The 16327-nt window shown below is 47.3% G+C and overlaps 1 protein-coding gene across 1 annotated transcript; it reads left to right on the forward strand.

Moving 5' to 3' along the window:
• The first annotated feature begins 9252 nt into the window (after nucleotides 1-9252).
• On the forward strand, nucleotides 9253-14728 carry FAM32A (family with sequence similarity 32 member A). The gene is made up of 4 exons (XM_003982021.5): nucleotides 9253-9399; nucleotides 9522-9663; nucleotides 14113-14166; nucleotides 14466-14728. Exons 1-4 carry the CDS (start codon nucleotides 9290-9292, stop codon nucleotides 14532-14534), a joined length of 375 nt encoding a protein of 124 aa, XP_003982070.2. The 5' UTR covers nucleotides 9253-9289; the 3' UTR covers nucleotides 14535-14728.
• Nucleotides 14729-16327: the final 1599 nt, after the last annotated feature.

Consider the following 16327-nt stretch of genomic DNA (forward strand, 5'->3'; position numbering starts at 1 on the left):
TCCTGCTCAGCCTTTTCTAGCTCCACAGCCCAGCCTCCCTGAACTGCTCTTGGATCTCCTCCCTCCAACCCCACCCCACCCCCACACTCTCCCTGGCCTGGACCATCACAGTTCTTCCTAGCGTCATCAACTCTCTTCCGTCCCAGTGTGTGAAGCCACCTGGTAGAATGGGACTATGATAAGGCTTTAAAGACCCCCTTAGGATGATTTAAAAAAAAAAAAAAAAAACCTGACAATATCAAGTGTTGACGAGGGTGTGGAACAACTAGAAGTCATTAATTGCTGGTGGTGATGCAAAATGGTACAACCGCTCCAGAAAATGGAGAGCTTTCTTAGATGTTAAACATGCCCTTACCCCGTGATTCAGCAATCCCACTCCTGAGTAGTTACCCAAGGGAGATGAAAATCTACGGGCACACAAAAACCTGCTCATGCCCACAGCATGGAGAAAATACTTGCAAATTATATATCTGATAAGGGACTAGTCACCACAATATATAAAGAATTCTAACAAGTCTACAATAAAAGGACAAATAGCCCAGATCAAAAAATGGGCAAAGATGGTTGGGGGTGGGGGTAGTAATAGATGGAACACAGAGGATGTTTACAGCAGTGAATCAACTCTGTATGATACTGTAATGGTGGACGTATGTCATTATACATTTGTCCACAACCATCGAATATACAACACCAAGAGTGAAGCCTCGTGTACACTTTGGATGATATGATGTGTCACCGTAAGTTCATTGCTTGTAATGAGCGCACCACTCTGGTGGGGGATGTTCACAGTGGGGAGGCTGTTGATGTGCAGGGGCCAGGAGTATATGGGAAATACCTGTACCTTCTGCTCAATTTCATTGTGAACCTAAAACTGCTCTAAAAATAAAGTCTATTAAAACAAAACAAAACAGGTAAAAGATTTGGGTAGACATCTCTCCAAAGAAGATATACAAATGGCAAAGAAGATATAGAGTAAGCATGTGAAAAGATGCTGAACATCACTGGTCATTAGGGAAATGCAAATTAAAACCACAGTGAGATACTACTCACACGCACTAGGATGCCTGTAACGAAAAAGACAGACAATAGCACGTGTTGACCAGGATGTGGGGCTACGGGAACCCTCACACACTGCTGGTGGGAATGTGAAATGATGCAGTTGCTTTGGAAAACAGTTCAGCGATTCTTTAAGAAGTTAAACACAGAGTTACCATGTGACCCAGCAATTTTCATTCTGAGGTGGAGGGAAGTGAAGCTATATGTCCACATAAAAACTTGTGTGTGAATGTTCGTCACAGCATTGTTCATAACAGCCCCCAAATGGAAACAACCCAAATGTGAATGGATAAAGAAATTGTGGTTCCTTCATACAGTACAGTGGAATATTACTCAGCCATAAAAAGGAACGAAGCACTGACACATGCTACTATGTGGATGAGCCTTGAAAACATCGTGCTAAGTGAAAGAAGCCAGACACAAAAAGGTCACTGTCATGTGTGACTCCACATGTATGAAACATTCGGACCAGGCAAATCCATGGAGACAGAGAGCAGATTAGTGGTTGCCAGGGACCAGGGGAGGGCGATGGGGAGTGACAGCTCAAGGTGGGGGGAGTTTCCTCCCGGGGTGATAAAAATGTTCTAGAATTAGATAGTGGTGATGGTTGCACAGCACTGTGACTGTAATAAATGCCACTGAATTGCCCACTTAGAAGGGTGATTTTTATGGTATGTGAATTACATCTGTTTCTAAAAATATTTGTATATGAAGAGTGATGGCAACTCTGTTTGTAATTACCCAAAACTGGGAACAACACAAATATTCTTCACCTGGGAAATGGATAAAAAAAAACAAAACCAAACCTGGGGCCCGTCCATACAATAGACTCAGCCATAAAAAGGAATGAACTGTCGATATACACAAAATGAATGGACCTCAAATGCATCATGCTATCTGAAAGATTCAAGAGGCTACCTGCTGGATGATTCCATTTATATGATGTATTCAAAAGGACACAACTATAGGAACAGAAAACAGATCAATGGTTGCCAGGGGCTGCAGATGGGGGAACAAGTGAATCTCAGGGGTGATGAAATAGTTCTAGTATCTAGTATGATTGTAGTGTTGGTTACATGACTGTATTTGTTTGTCAAAACTCATAGACCCGTACACCAAAAAAGGTGAGATTTTTGCATGTAAATACATTTTTTTAAATGAGGACAATGACAAAACTAATTAGTAAAGACCTTGCTCCCCATGCCTCATGGTTGAAGTCCAGATTCCTATGCCTGACCCCATCAGACACTCTGTGATTTGGTTATATGGCCCCTCCATCAACAGTTAGTTGTTGAGCACCTACTATGTCTCGGGTGCTGTCCTAGGTCCTGATAATACATCGGTGAACAAAAGCCGTGCTGTCACAGAGCTCACGTTCCAGTGGGCAAGCTACCAAATAAATATGTGATTAGTCAGGAGTGCTAAGTTCCAGGAAGAAAAATAAAACAGGGCAGGGATAGAGAGATGAGGTTGGGCCAAAAAGATTGGGAAGGGAAAGCACCCCTGGTGATGTGATATTTGAGTAGTGAGGGGATAGTGCGTGGGAAGAGAGTCGCTGGCAGTGGGAAGAGCGAGTGCAAAGGCCCTGAGGCTGGAGTAAGTTTGACAAAGTTGGAGGAGAGCGAGAAGGCTGGCGTTGTGCAGGAGCTCAGCAAGCATTAATTACAGCTAACAGGCTGCGTCTCTGACACCCAGCTCCAATGATGGGATTTTTTTTTTCTTTTTTGCATTTCCAAGAAGTCATTTCTCATGGTATAAGTAAATTAATTCTATCTTTGTATGGATAAATTCCATCTTCATCACGATAAATAAGATGCAACCATCCCCCCCTTGCCATGTGGGATGTAGAACTCAGAATCATAACGCCAGTACTGCGTTTCGATAACCAGATCAAAACAGCAATGAGATATCACTGCCAGGATGGCTATTATCAAAAAAGAGTAAAAGGTAATAAATGTTAGTGAAGAGGTAGAGAAATGTCAACCCTGCGCACCACGGGTGTGGGAATGCAAAATGGTGCCTCCACTATAGAAAACAGTATGGAGGTGTCTCAAAAACGTAAACCTAGGGGCACCTGGGTGGCTCAGTTTGTTAGAGCATCTGGCTCTTGATTTCAGCTCAAGTCATGATCTCACGCTCATGAGTTCATACTGGACATGAAGCCTGCTTAGGATTCTCTCTCTCTCTCCCTCTGCCCCTCTCCCCAACTTGTGCATGTGCTCGCTCGCTCTCTCTCTCTCTCAAACAAAACATAGGGGTGCCTGGGTGGCTTAGTTGAGCATCTGACTCTTGATTTCAGCTCAGCTTGTGATCTCACGGTTCATGAGATCGAGCCCCACATCAGGCTCTACACTGACGTCAAGGAGCCTGCTTGGGATTCTGTTTCCCTCTCTCTCTCCCCCTCCTCCACTTGTGGTTCCGAAATAAATAAATCAATAAATGTTAAAAATAGAACCATCATATGATCCAGTATATGTCCAAAAGAATTCAAATCCGGATCTCAAAGAGACAACACTCCCATGTCCATTGCAGCATTATTCACAATAGCCAAGATATGGAAACAATCTAAATGCCCGTTGATGGATGAAAAGAGAAAGAAAACGCGGTATGCACGTACAATGGAATATTATTCAGCCTTATAAAGAAGGAAACTCTGCAGTATGTAACAACTTGGATGGCCTCTGAGTGCATTTGCTCAGTGAACTAAGCCAATCACAGAAAGACAAATCACAGAAAGATTTTGGGTTGTTTCCTGTTTGGGGCTACTATGAGTAAAACTTATTCCACTTATGTGAGGACAAAGTATAATGGTGGTTTACAGCAGCTGAGGGGAAGGTTAAGTGTCAGTTGGTTAAGTGTCCGACTCTTTATCTCAGCTCAGGTCTCGATCTCAGGGTCATGACCCCTCCTTGGGTTCCGTGCTGGATGTGAAACCTACTTACAAAAAAAAATTGCGAAAATCTCATGTTAAGCGCTCTTACTACAATAAAATAAAGTAAAAACAAAAACGTAACTACCATATGACCCAGCACTGGCACTCTTGGGCAATCGCAGAGAAATGAAAACTTACGTTCACACAAAAACCTGTAACGGACGTTTTACTCATAGTAGCCCCAAACAGGAAACAGCCCATAAATCTTTCAACAGGCGAATGGTTAAACAAACTGGTCCATCCATTCCACGGAACACTACTTAGCAATGAAAGGGGTACATGTGACAACTTGGAGGAACCTCTGGGGAGTTATGCTCAGTGGTCGGGGGGTGGGGGAGCCAATCCTAAAATGTTACATACTGGCTGGTTCCATTTCCATAGCATTCTTAAAATGACTAAATTATAGAAATGAGAACAGGTTGCTGGTTGCCGGGGTGCAGGGATGGGGTGGAAGGAGGTGGGTGTGGCCATACGCAAGTGCATCAGGACCTATCTTTATGATGATGGACTGCTCGTATCTTGCCTGTAGCAGTGTCAATATCCTGGCTGTGACATTGCCCTAGGGTTTTATAAGATGTCACCATCGAGGGAAACTGGAAAAGGGTACACGGGATCGCTCTGTATTATTTCCCTGTTTGTTTGTTTTTTTAACTTTTGTTGTGGTAAAATACACATAGCGTAACATTGACCATTTGGACCATTTTTAAGCGCACGACTCAGTGGTACGAAATACATTCACATTGTTATGCAGCCGTCACTACCCTCTGTCTCCAGAACCCTTTTCATGTTGTAGAACTGAAAGCCTGTCCCCGTTAAACAAGTCCCCATTCTCCCCTCCCCCCAGTCCCTGGAACCCACCATCTCACTTTCTGTTTCTGAGAATTTGCCTGTTCTAGAAACCTCATGTAAATGGAATCATACACTATGTGTCCTTTTGTGTCTGGCTTCTTTCACTCGGCGTGATGTCTTCAGGGTTCATCCATTGTAGCAGGTGTCAGATTTTCTTTCCTTTTTAAGACTAACTAATATTCCGTTGTGTGGATAGATCACATTTTGTTTATTCATTCATCCGGTCGATGGACACTTGGGGTCTTTCCACCTGTTGGCTTTTTGTGAAGAATGCTGCTATGAACATGGATATATACTTGCAATAATGTTCTTTTTTCTGTGTCAGGATCCTACGTTACATGTAGTCATGATATCTCCTTAGGCTCCTGATTTTCAGTCTGTTTTTTTTTATCTGGTTTTAGGTTTTTGGTCTTTTTTTTTTTTTTTTTTCTTAATGACATTGATAGTCCTAAAGAGTACCAGTCAGGTACTTTGTAGAATGCCCTTCATTTTGATTTGTCTGGCATTTTCTCCTGAATGGACTGGATTTATGGGTTCAGGAAAGACCTCAGAGGTGAGGTGATCTCCTCATCACCTCTTCATCACATCAGACCTGGAGTTACTTGATAGCTACAAGACATCATCGACAATGTTGACCTTGATCCTTTGGGGCAAGGCGGTGTTGGTCATGTTTTTCCATCCTCGATAACCGTTTTCCCTTTCCATAATCTGTTCTTTGGAAACAAAGAGTCTTTTAAAGAAATGCTCCTTACCAGGGCCCTTGATGGCACATAGGGGGATGTTGGGTGATAAAGCACAGACATTACCAACGTAGAGTTGATTTCTCCAGTGATTTCAGTGAGTTATACTCTGTGCATGAAAATGTTTAGAAAACCTTAACTGATTTATTGTATTTTCTTTGTATATATACACAGGAGTAGTATAAAAATCTCTATGTATTTAAATCTCAAGACTCTTTATTTTTTTTAACGTGTATTTATTTTTGAGAGAGAGAGAATGGGAGAGGGACAGAGACAGAGGGAGACACAGAATCCGAAGCAGGCTCCAGGCTCCAAGCTGTCAGCACAGAGCCTGATGCGGGGCTCGAGCCCACGAGCCGCGAGATTAGGACCTGAGCTGAAGTAGGACACTTAACTGACTGAGCCACCCAGGTACCCCTCAAGACTCTTTAAATGGATACAAAATAAGAGTTTTTTTAAGTGAGCAAAAGCACCGTATCATAGTTTATTTGGAACAATTACTCCTTAGAACATAAATGATCAATGGGGGCAATATCTCTCCTAAGGTGGTGAAAATTGGTTCCGGGGGAGGGGTGGGGAAGGGATGAAAGAACCTTAGATATTTCGATGGCTCGTGGCCCTCCAAAGCTCAATCCTCCCCAACAAAAACTCATTCACTGGCACTTAACTTCTCTCATTAAATTAAATTAAATTAAACTAAATTCTCTTTAGGGGATGATAATGAAAAAAAAAGGTTGAGAAGTGCTGTCGTCGAAGTTTATAAAATAGTGACACATCTTACAGCAGATGGCCTCATGCTATGGTGACAAACGCAAGGATGGAGCACTCAGCATAGGTTGGATTACAGTTTGTGCCTCAGTTTCCCAACCTGTAAAATCAGGATGGTTTGTGTAACAGGGTGGCCGTGGAAGCAAATGAGATGATCCATGTAAATCCACGTAAAGTACGAGCTGTGGTTATCAGCCGCTGCCGCCGCCGCGCAGCAGCAGCCCCAGTTTATAAAAGAGGAAAGCGAAAGTTAAAGAGATCAAGCCACTTCCTGCAGGGCACACAGCCTTGGAAGTGCCAGAGAGGAACTTCAAAGCTCCTAGGTTGCCTGGGGCAGAACAGACCTCCCCAGCTGAGTCTGTCCTATTCTTCCCTGGGGAGCTCATCCGGTCAAGGATGGCCCCACCAAGGAGCTTACCCCTTCTGGACGCCCTCATCCAATTCCGGAACACCAAACATGCCTACAGCTGGAGAATTGGGCAGTCGCTTGCTGCCCCCTGCAGGCAGAACTGGAAATGTCAGGCACCGTGCCCTCCTTTGGCCTGATGGGGGCGGAGGCGAGGGGGTGGGGAACGCTTGCTTCTCCCTCCTCCATGCTCCCTCAAAAGTCCTTGGCACAAGTTGGGCAGTAGCAGTCTAAATGAAAATGCACAAATCTACATAATCTTGGACCCAGTGACTCCACTGCTACGGATTCAGGCCACTTGCAAAAGTGAGCTAAGATTTGTGGGCACGTTAGATGGGCTTTGATTAGGGAGGGGCCTCACTCAGCCGCAGGACACCCAGCCTTTGACAAGGGTGAGTGGAGGTGTCTGGGGCCTTGCAAAGAGCTCCAAGACATTTTGCTAGATGACAAACTGAAGACAGAAATAAAAAGACATTGTGCAGATGTACAGATGTGGGCATACACACTTTTGTGCTGAAAAATATAAAAATGAAATTGTTAATCATTTTGGAAAGAGGTGGGAAGAGAAGTTTCTACTTTTTTGCTTTCTTTCTTCTTTTAACTTTTTCTGTACTGTGTGGTTTTCTCACATGGGACATGGGCATGCATATATATGTTTAATGTTAGCAGAGGATTATGGGACATTTGGAGTTTCTTCTCTGTCTCCCTCGGTGTTTGACGCCACACACCAAAGCAGTCACAACATTTTGATGGGGGAAAGGTCAGCGATAACGCGACTTTAGAATAAAATCCCATTTTATTTTTAACATTCCAGATAATAAGAGACTGGAAATAGAGAAATCAAAACAGTAACAGACGTTATTTCCGGATGGGAGTGATTACTGTCTTCTCCGGGCTTCTCAGTACTTTTCTAATTACATATTCTGCAAATCATGTTTGCATAGCTTTTGCAATCAAATGCAAATAAACAGATGCACAACATTGTGAATGCATTTAATGCCAATGAGTTGCACAACTTGAAGTGGTTACAATGCGGGCTGAGATGCTTCCCTGAGCCACCCAGGCGCCCCTTGTTTTGTTTTTTAAAGGTGTGTAGGTCGCAGCTAAGGCAGACGAGAGACTGTTCTTTCCAAATCAAGTTCTGGACCTTTTATACCCCCCAAAAGGAAGAATCTCAAACACATTATGCTCCTTGAAAGGACCCTAGCTCATGGGGCGCTTGGGTGGCTGAGTCGGTCGGGTGTCCAACTTCAGCTCAGGTCATGAGTTCATAGTTCAGGTCATGGGTTCAAGTCCTGCGCTGGGCTCTCTGTTGACAACCTGGAGCCTGCTTCAGATTTTGAGTCTCCCTCTCTTTCTTCCCCTCACTCGCTAGGACTCTGTATCTCAAAAATAAATGTCAAAAAAAATTTTTTAATTAAAAAAAGAAAGAACTCTAGCTCAAAAGAATGTATACAGTAGAATTCCATGTATATAAAGCTTTTACAAAATATAAATCTAATCTATAGTAAGAGAAAACCGACTTGGAGTTGCCTGGGGAGAACGATGGGGGGGGGGGATTAACTGGGAAGGAGAAGAAAGGACTTTGTAGGAATGGAGTGTTCTAGATCTTGATTGTGGAGGTGATTACATAGGCGTGTAAATGTGATGATATTCATCAAAGAGCACAATTAAAATGAGTGCATTTTACTGATTATGATACCTCAATAGAATACATTTTATTTGTTATTTATTTATTTATTTATTTAATTAATTTATTTATTTATAAAGTAGGCTCCACGCCTTAAGTGGGGCTTGAAGTCACCACCCTAGGATTAAGAGTTGCATACTAGGGGCGCCTGGGTGGCTCCGTCAGTGAAGCATCTGACTCTTGATTTTGGCTCAGGTCACCATCTGGGGGTTGGTGGGATCAAACCTCGCTATCAGCACAGAGCCTGCTTGGGATTCTCTTTCTCTCTCTCTCTTCTGTGTCCCTCCCCCAATCATGTTCACACGTGCACTCTCTCTCTCAAAATAAATAAATAAACTTAAAAAACAAAAAGTCGCATGCTCCACCGACTGAGCCAGGAGCCCCAATAGACTACATTTAATTTTTTCTTTTTTCAAATGCCATTGACATGTATTTCACAGAATGCTACCATCGCCCAAAAACTTAAAAACTTGTAAGTACTGATTAGGTTTACAAAACTAGGTTATCTATTAAACTTTCAAAATACAGCAATAAAAGGGAACAGAACCCCAAGTGCACCCAAAACAATCAAGAGACCACTGTATTTTAGGAAACGGGGTTCCGTCCAACCAGCTTTGCAGATCTACGAGGCCCAAGGCCGGAAAAACCGGAATCGGACTTGAAAGCCGGAAGTGTGGCTGAAGACCGGATGCAAAGGATGAGGTCGCTCCAGACCCTCCCGGCCCCACCCACAACTGAAATGTGTGGCCCAGCTCTAGACGCCGAGAGCGCACGCGCACCTCCTAGCTCAGCCAATCAAGACGAAGTGAGGCGGGCGTTCGGGAGGAAATAGCGTTCTCAAACAGGAAATGTGGCAGTTTACCTACGGAATCGCAGACGGTGTCATGGCGGCCTACGAGCAGGTTCAAAAGGGGCCCCTGAAACTGAAAGGCGTCGCAGAGCTCGGCGTCACCAAGCGGTGAGTGTCCAAGAGTACCGCGAAAGGTTGTCTTCTGTCCCCTTAACCGTCTTCTAGAGTTCCAGAGCTCTTGCTCCGCGATCCGCCCTTACCTCCTCTCCCCCGCGCTTCTCCCCTCCCAGGAAAAAGAAAAAGAAGGACAAAGACAAAGCGAAACTCCTGGAAGCAATGGGAACGAGCAAAAAGAACGAGGAGGAGAAGCGGCGTGGCCTGGACAAGCGAACCCCGGCCCAGGCAGCCTTTGAAAAGATGCAAGAGAAGCGGGTAAGGCGGATGGGGAAGCTGGGGATGCCCCGCGCAGCGGGTCTGGGTCTCCCGAGGTGGATGCAGAGACAGGGCCTGACGACTCGAAATTGGGGTCAGCCCGGGCCGCTCGAAGGGGTGGCGAGCGGTCAGAGAGGCGTTAATTCCGGGAAGAAGATGCTACGTGGAGGAGGAAGAGTCCGCGCTGGGGGAGCTCCGGGGACGGGAAGCACCTCTGGCCAGAGTGGATGGCAGAGGAGAAAGCTAGAGCTGGCGTTGAAAGGAGGCCAGAGCTGGGGACCGAATTTGGATTCCAGCGCAGCCTTTCATTTGTCTAGTGACACTGGGTTAATAACTCACTTTCTCTCTGCCTCAGTTCACTTATCTGGAGGGGTTAGGATAGTGCTGTCGCCTAAAAGGTGTGGGAACTTTAAATGAAGTCATGCAGGTAAAGCATTTGGCACTTGGTTTGTCCCAAGTCAGTGTTCAGCTGACGTTAGCTGTTGATATTAAATGGTCATGCCTCCTGCTCTAAATTTCCAGGAAGTCTGTTACTTTGATGACTTTTTTGGCGGGTTATTTTTTTTTTTAATTCTTTTATATATTTTTTAAAAGTTTATTTACTTTGAGGGGCGCCTGGTGGCTCAGTCGGTTAGGCATCCGACTTCAGCTCAGGTCATGATCTCGCGGTTTGTGAGTTCCAGCCCCACCTCGGGCTCTGTGTTGACAGCTCAGAGCCTGGAGCCTGCTTCCGGTTCTGTGTCTCCCCTTCTCTCTCTCTGCCCCTCTCCTGCTCGTGCTCTGTCTTGCTCTGTTTCTCAGTAATAAATGAACATTAAAAAAAAAGTTTATTTATTTTGAGAGAGAGAGAAGGGGGACGAGCAGAGAAAGGGCAAGAGAGCGAAAATTCCAAGCAGGCTCTGCACTGTCAGCACAGAGCCCGATGCGAGGCCCAAACTCAAGAATTGTGAGATTGTGACTTGAGCTGAAACCAAGAGCCAGAAGCTCAACCCACTGAGCCACCCAGGCACCGCAGTAAATCACTTAGCTTAATAGTAAACACAGTAAATTTGGACAGCAGGGGGTAGGAGATGTTAGCAGAGGATAAATAAGCCCAGCCTGGTGTCTGGGGGAAGGGAATAATCAGTCTAGGTTGGTGGTTCTCAATGGGGTGCCATTTTGTATCCCACCTCCACCCTCAAGACATTTGGCAATGTTCGAAGACATTTTCGTTTGATAAAACTTGGTGTGTTGGCAGGGGTGGGGGTAGTGTTACTGGCATCTAGTGGGATGAGGCCAGGGATGCTGGTCAGTGTCCTACAGTGACCAAGATAGAACCTCCTGCAACAAAAAAAGTGATCTGGCCCCAAATATCAAGTGTCCATGCTGAGAAACCCTAACCCTGGTCTGGGGTGTTTGGTCCAGTAACATCAGGAAGAGTGAACTCATTACTCTCAGGCCTAATTGAGTCATAAAAAAAAAAAAAAAAAAAAAAAATGGTGAGACACACTGGCTTTGGCAAGACCAACCTGAGTTCCATTGTGTCTCTACCGCTTCTTGGTGGTGGTGTAGCTCTGGGCAGGTCGGTTAACCTCCCACACCTCATTTTCTTCATCTGTAAAGTGGGGCTGAAGTCCTTACCTAACGGGTTTGTGGTGAGGGTTTAACAAGCGAATGCACTTAATTTCCTTCCCTGAGGTTATAGTCACAGGTTAGGCTGGGGTGTTACTCCTCTTGGGAGAGGGGTAACCATCAGGCTATATATATATATACATATATATATATATATATATGCACGCCCCAGAGTTGGACAGTAGTACTGGAAGCCATAGAAGTTATAAGGTTTGGGATGGATTTTGGAGCGAGAACAGCAGGATTAGTTGCTGGACTGGGTGTGGGCTGGGAAAGAATGAGGGATGACCACGATTTTTGGTAGGAGTTGCTGGGTAAGTGAAAGTGCTATTTACCGCAGTAAGAAGGACAGCAGGCTCTAAAGCAGCTTTCTTTCTTCCTTTTTTTTTTTTTTTTTTTAATTTTTTTTAACGTTTATTTATTTCTGAGAGAGACAGAGACAGAACGCAAGTGGGTTAGGGGCAGAGAGAGAGGGAGACACAGAATCCGAAGCAGGCTCCAGGCTCCGAGCTGTCAGCACAGAGTCCGACGCAGGGCTCGAACCCACAGACTGTGAGATCATGACCTGAGCCGAAGTCGGACGCTCAACCGACAGAGCCACCCAGGCGCCCCTAAAGCAGCTTTCTAAAGCGGGGCAACAAGACCTTGGTTTTAGAGAGGTTATGTTTCAGGGCCTGTTAGAAATCCAAATGGAGAATTCTCGTGGACAGTGTGATACCTGAATCTGCAGTTTGGAGGAGAGGTCTGGGCCTCTCCTGAACGTTCTGGAATTGCTGTGAGGAGACCCTCTGACTGGATGAGATCCTCCGAAGAGAGACAGTGACAGAGAAGAGGTCTAGAATGTGAAGTTGCAAAGGATCCCTCACGAGAAGGAGGAAAACCGGGAGAGAGTGTCCTTAGGAGCTGAGTGGAGAAAGTGTCTTCAGGAGAAAGTGATCCACAGTGTCATTTGCTGCCAAGAGGTCTTGTAGGGTGACTACTGAGAGCCCGAAGTCGGTGGCATTTGGAATGTGGAGGAAGAGAGGCTGATGAGAGGGGATCCAAGGGAGGGTAGGGAAAGGCAAAGGTGGAGACGATGCAGAAATAACTCTTGGAAGATCTAGCAAGAGGACCAGGGAAACAAGCACATAGCTGGAAGGTGGTGGAAGGTCAAGGGGACGTTTTTGGTGCTGGTGTTGAAAACCGGAAGTGCTGCCGCGGATCTGGTTTGAACCAGGGGAGAGAAGGGAGAAGGGGTGGGCGGAGGCAGGTGGAGGGGGGAAACGCGGAATCCCTTGTGGGCGAGTGTCCCGTGGAGCACAGCGGGCATGAAGGCTGGACAGCTCTTGGAAGGAGGGTCCCCGGGGCCGAGTCCCAGCCTGAAGGGGTAGGGCTTGGCGTCTCCAGCCCCATCACCCATTGTGCATGCTGCTCCCCTTTTTCTCTGGGAAGTGGGGGTGGTGACAGCCCACAACGCACCCTGTGAACTTGGTGCGTGGAGTGGGGAGAGGGAAGGCGGAGCCCCGCCGAGCGCCTGGCAGTGATGTCAGCTGCCCACGTCAGCGCGGCCTCTCGTGAGGAGGCACAGCCCTCACGTGGGCTCACAGGGTAAGAAGAGGCAGGGAAGGAAAGGGAGGGGCAGCCAGGTGGTGGGTGACAGGGATCATCTCCTGTGGGCTGACTCGGCTCGGCTGGGGCTGGAGGCCCAGCGGAACCGGAACAGCCAAGATAGCTAGCCTCACCGTCACGTGTCTGGCGCCTCCTTGCTCCTCCCTCCACGCATGTCGTCTCATCTTCCGGGTCCTTTCTTTCCAGTAAGGTCATCAGACTTCCTGCGTGGTGGTTGACTTCCAAGAACGCAAAGCAAAGGCGGCCGGCTCTTACAGCTTTGGCCCAGCACTGGTACTGCGTTCTGTTAAGTAAACTGAGTCACAGGGCCAGCCCAGAGTCATGGTGACGGAGAACCGCACTAGGGCACCACGACCAGGCAGCACGGTTCACAGGGGGACTACCAGAGTCGGCCACAGTCACCCAGTCAGTACGTGTCGAGCCAGGTGCGGCCCCGGGTGTGCATCGCATGCTCTAGACTCTTCCTAGGTAGCATCGGGGATTAGGAAGGGGGGTGGGGCACGATACGTATTCTGCAATCCTGATTGTCAAGGTGCTCTGGATCTTGTAGCCCCCCTGGCACTGTGTCACCAGCATCTGTTCCCTTGAGCTCCTATTACGTGTTGGGCTCTTTATCTTCCCCATTTTTCTTTTTTTTAAGTTTATTTTTTTTTTTATTTTTGAGAGAGAGGGTGTGTGCACGTGCAAGCAGGGGAGGGGCAGAGAGAGAGAGGGAGAGAGAATCTCAAGCTGGCTCCGAGTGACAGCTCGGAACCCCATATGAGGCTCCCTCTCATGAGCTGTGAGATCATGACCTGAGCCAGAATCGAGAGTTGGACGCTCAACCGACTGAGCCCCCCAGGTGCCCCTACGCTTCTCATTTTTCATCCTTCTTCAAACCCCATCCGAGACTTTCTTTTCCTGCCAAATGGGAATGCCTGCAAGTGACTGCCCTTGCCCAGGGCTGCAGGAAGGACACCTACAGCTCCCAGTGGAGTCGACTCGAGTCAGTGCCAGTATGTTGCTTGACACTGACCGCAGGGCAGCTGACCTGGGTTCCTGGTGGGATATGCTGTGGCCGGGCATCCCTGTCGGACCAGCCTGGGGAGAGGTGAGGGAGGGGCGAGATGTACGCCCGAGACCTCCAGCCATTCCAGAGCCAAGCTGGCGGGGGCTTCTGTCTTCTGCCCCACGCAGGCCTGGGCTGTGTCAAGTGTGTGAACTCAACCTCCGTGTCTCTCCTCTCTCCAGCAAATGGAAAGGATCCTGAAGAAAGCATCCAAAACCCACAAGCAGAGAGTGGAGGTAAGTCACGTGCCCAGGGGGAAAGACCCCAGGCTCTGTAGGGTCCCGGCTGGGCCCAGAGGTTAGGAGCCTGGCAGAGGGAGCCATTGGAGTGTTGGGGGGGGGGGGTTGCCCAACAGCAGCGACGCCTTCCCGGGTCATGTAAGGATGAGGCCAGGGTTCAGGGCCGGGTGGCTTTGAGGGGAGGGGGCTCAGCAAGGAGAGGCAGGATGTGGAAAAGCGGGAGTGGGCAGTGTCTCGCAACCCTGGTGTCCTGCCCGAGACTCTGCTGATGTGGGTTTTCTCCTCGGCTTTCCTAGGATTTCAACAGACACCTGGACACCCTCACGGAGCACTATGACATTCCCAAAGTCAGCTGGACCAAGTAGCCTCCCCACCCAGGGTATGGAGTGGCACCAAGGGGAAATGGAAGGTGAAATTGGGGCTCTGTTTGGTGCCTTTGGTGTTTTCTAAGAACATTCTTTTACACACACCCTTGCGTCTTCTGCTGAGACAAGTGCTTTCCAAAGCAGTGTGTCCTCTTTCTGGAACTCGATTAAAGTAAGACTGTCCTTTTACTCTATTTTGGTTTCTCGGTAGAAGATCAAATTTTTTTAGTTCGGACTAGAGATTTTTAAAAGTTTATCCAGAGATTGAGGTTATTTCCGTGTGTCACAGAAAAGGGTCTTTGCCCCCAAACTGCATCTAACTCTGACAGTCAGCCAGCCATCTTTTCTTGGATGAAACGGACTCCAGGGGATCAGGAGGTAATGCTGACACAGCCGGCAGCTTACAGACCCCGTGAGGCCCTACGTGAGCTGTCCTTCTGAGCTTCCTCCTGCTTGGGGCTTGTACTGTTTCTTCCAGAGCCTAGGGAAGCCACTTGTACTTTCTTGGCCTTCAGATGCCTCCTCAGCCCCCTGGTGTGTAAGACCACACAGCCTGGAAACAGAGCCACTGCCAAAGGCAAGGATGAAATGTACGCTTTGTCCCTGTCTGAGCTCCTGGCGGACTTACAGCCTCTTCCCCTAGTGCCCCCATTCCAGACGAGTTTAGAGGGTGTGGCCCTGGCAGACATCACTAATCAAACACAGCATTCTTTGTAATGGAACCCGGACACTGCCTGCCTCACTGCCCTCAACCCTAGGCTCTAAGCAGCCCCTGTGTTTATTCAGAGTGGCACATAACTTGTAGCCTGCTTGGCATTTCTGGCCTAAGGACATCTCAGGGGTGGCAGGACCTGGGCAGAGCCCTGGCACAGACAGTACAATACAGTCAAAGGGAGGACCCACGTTCTGGTGCTGGAGAGCCGTGATCTCTTTTGAGGACCTACGTGTTCCTACCTGATGAGGATCAAACTGCATATACTATTGGGAGGAAGTCTCTGTTGACATAGGAGGTGAAAGAATAACAAAATCGTGTTGGGTTTGGGGCTGTCATATGGTGAAGAGAATAAAGCAAAAAATAGTTATTAAATAGAAGTCTGAGTGTCTTAATTATAAGCGGTTTGACTGTCACTAGAAATGCTGCTTTTGGGATTTATTGCACATAAAGAATGTGCATGCTGCAAAATGACCATTCACCCTCGCTTTGGAAAAAAGTAGATGACCTGTTTTTCTCACCTGTGGTATATAGCCCCCCATCCCGCCGAGAGGTAATAGACTCTCGTTAGCAGTGGCTCTTTTGGGTAGGTTCCCCCATTGCCTCGCAGAAAGGCACTTTGAGGCCTTTTCCATCCCTGAGCCAGCAGTTGGGGTTTGTGAGCGTGATGTGCTGTGAAAAGCACGTGTCAGGATGGTGGAATATAGATATTCCACCTCCCTGCCTACCCAGTCTAAAGCTGAATGACCTCAAATGGCAGGATTTCTCTTCTGTGTATTGACTGCTCGTTTGGACGGTTCTGTGCCGTGTGGTGTGGTTCACTTGTGTAGCTACGTTGACTTGCCTGGGGCCAGAAAGTCCAAGGTGGCATCTCATCCTCCCGAACCTTTCTCTGTGTTGTTTATTCCTTTGGCCAACACAAGTCACATTGCCAAACCCAATCTGGGAGAGAACTCTGGGCATGGACACCAGGAGATGTGGTTTATTGGGGGCCATCACTGCTAGTCTAGCACAGTTTCTCAAGCTCTTCTGGATGTTAGACTCTCCCGGAGCATTAAGAACCTCTGATGCTGGCTGGGGT

The sequence above is a fragment of the Felis catus genome, chromosome A2, assembly GCF_018350175.1.
Source record: "Felis catus isolate Fca126 chromosome A2, F.catus_Fca126_mat1.0, whole genome shotgun sequence".
In the NCBI taxonomy this organism is placed as follows: Eukaryota; Metazoa; Chordata; class Mammalia; order Carnivora; family Felidae; genus Felis; species Felis catus.

Bases quoted from the DNA above. Each gene is read 5' to 3' on its own strand.
- FAM32A (XM_003982021.5), top strand. From the start codon at position 9,290: ATGTGGCAGTTTACCTACGGAATCGCAGACGGTGTCATGGCGGCCTAC. The intron at 9,400-9,521 runs GTGAGTGTCCAA...CTCCCCTCCCAG, and splicing joins GAGCTCGGCGTCACCAAGCG to GAAAAAGAAAAAGAAGGACA. The intron at 9,664-14,112 runs GTAAGGCGGATG...TCCTCTCTCCAG, and splicing joins AAAAGATGCAAGAGAAGCGG to CAAATGGAAAGGATCCTGAA.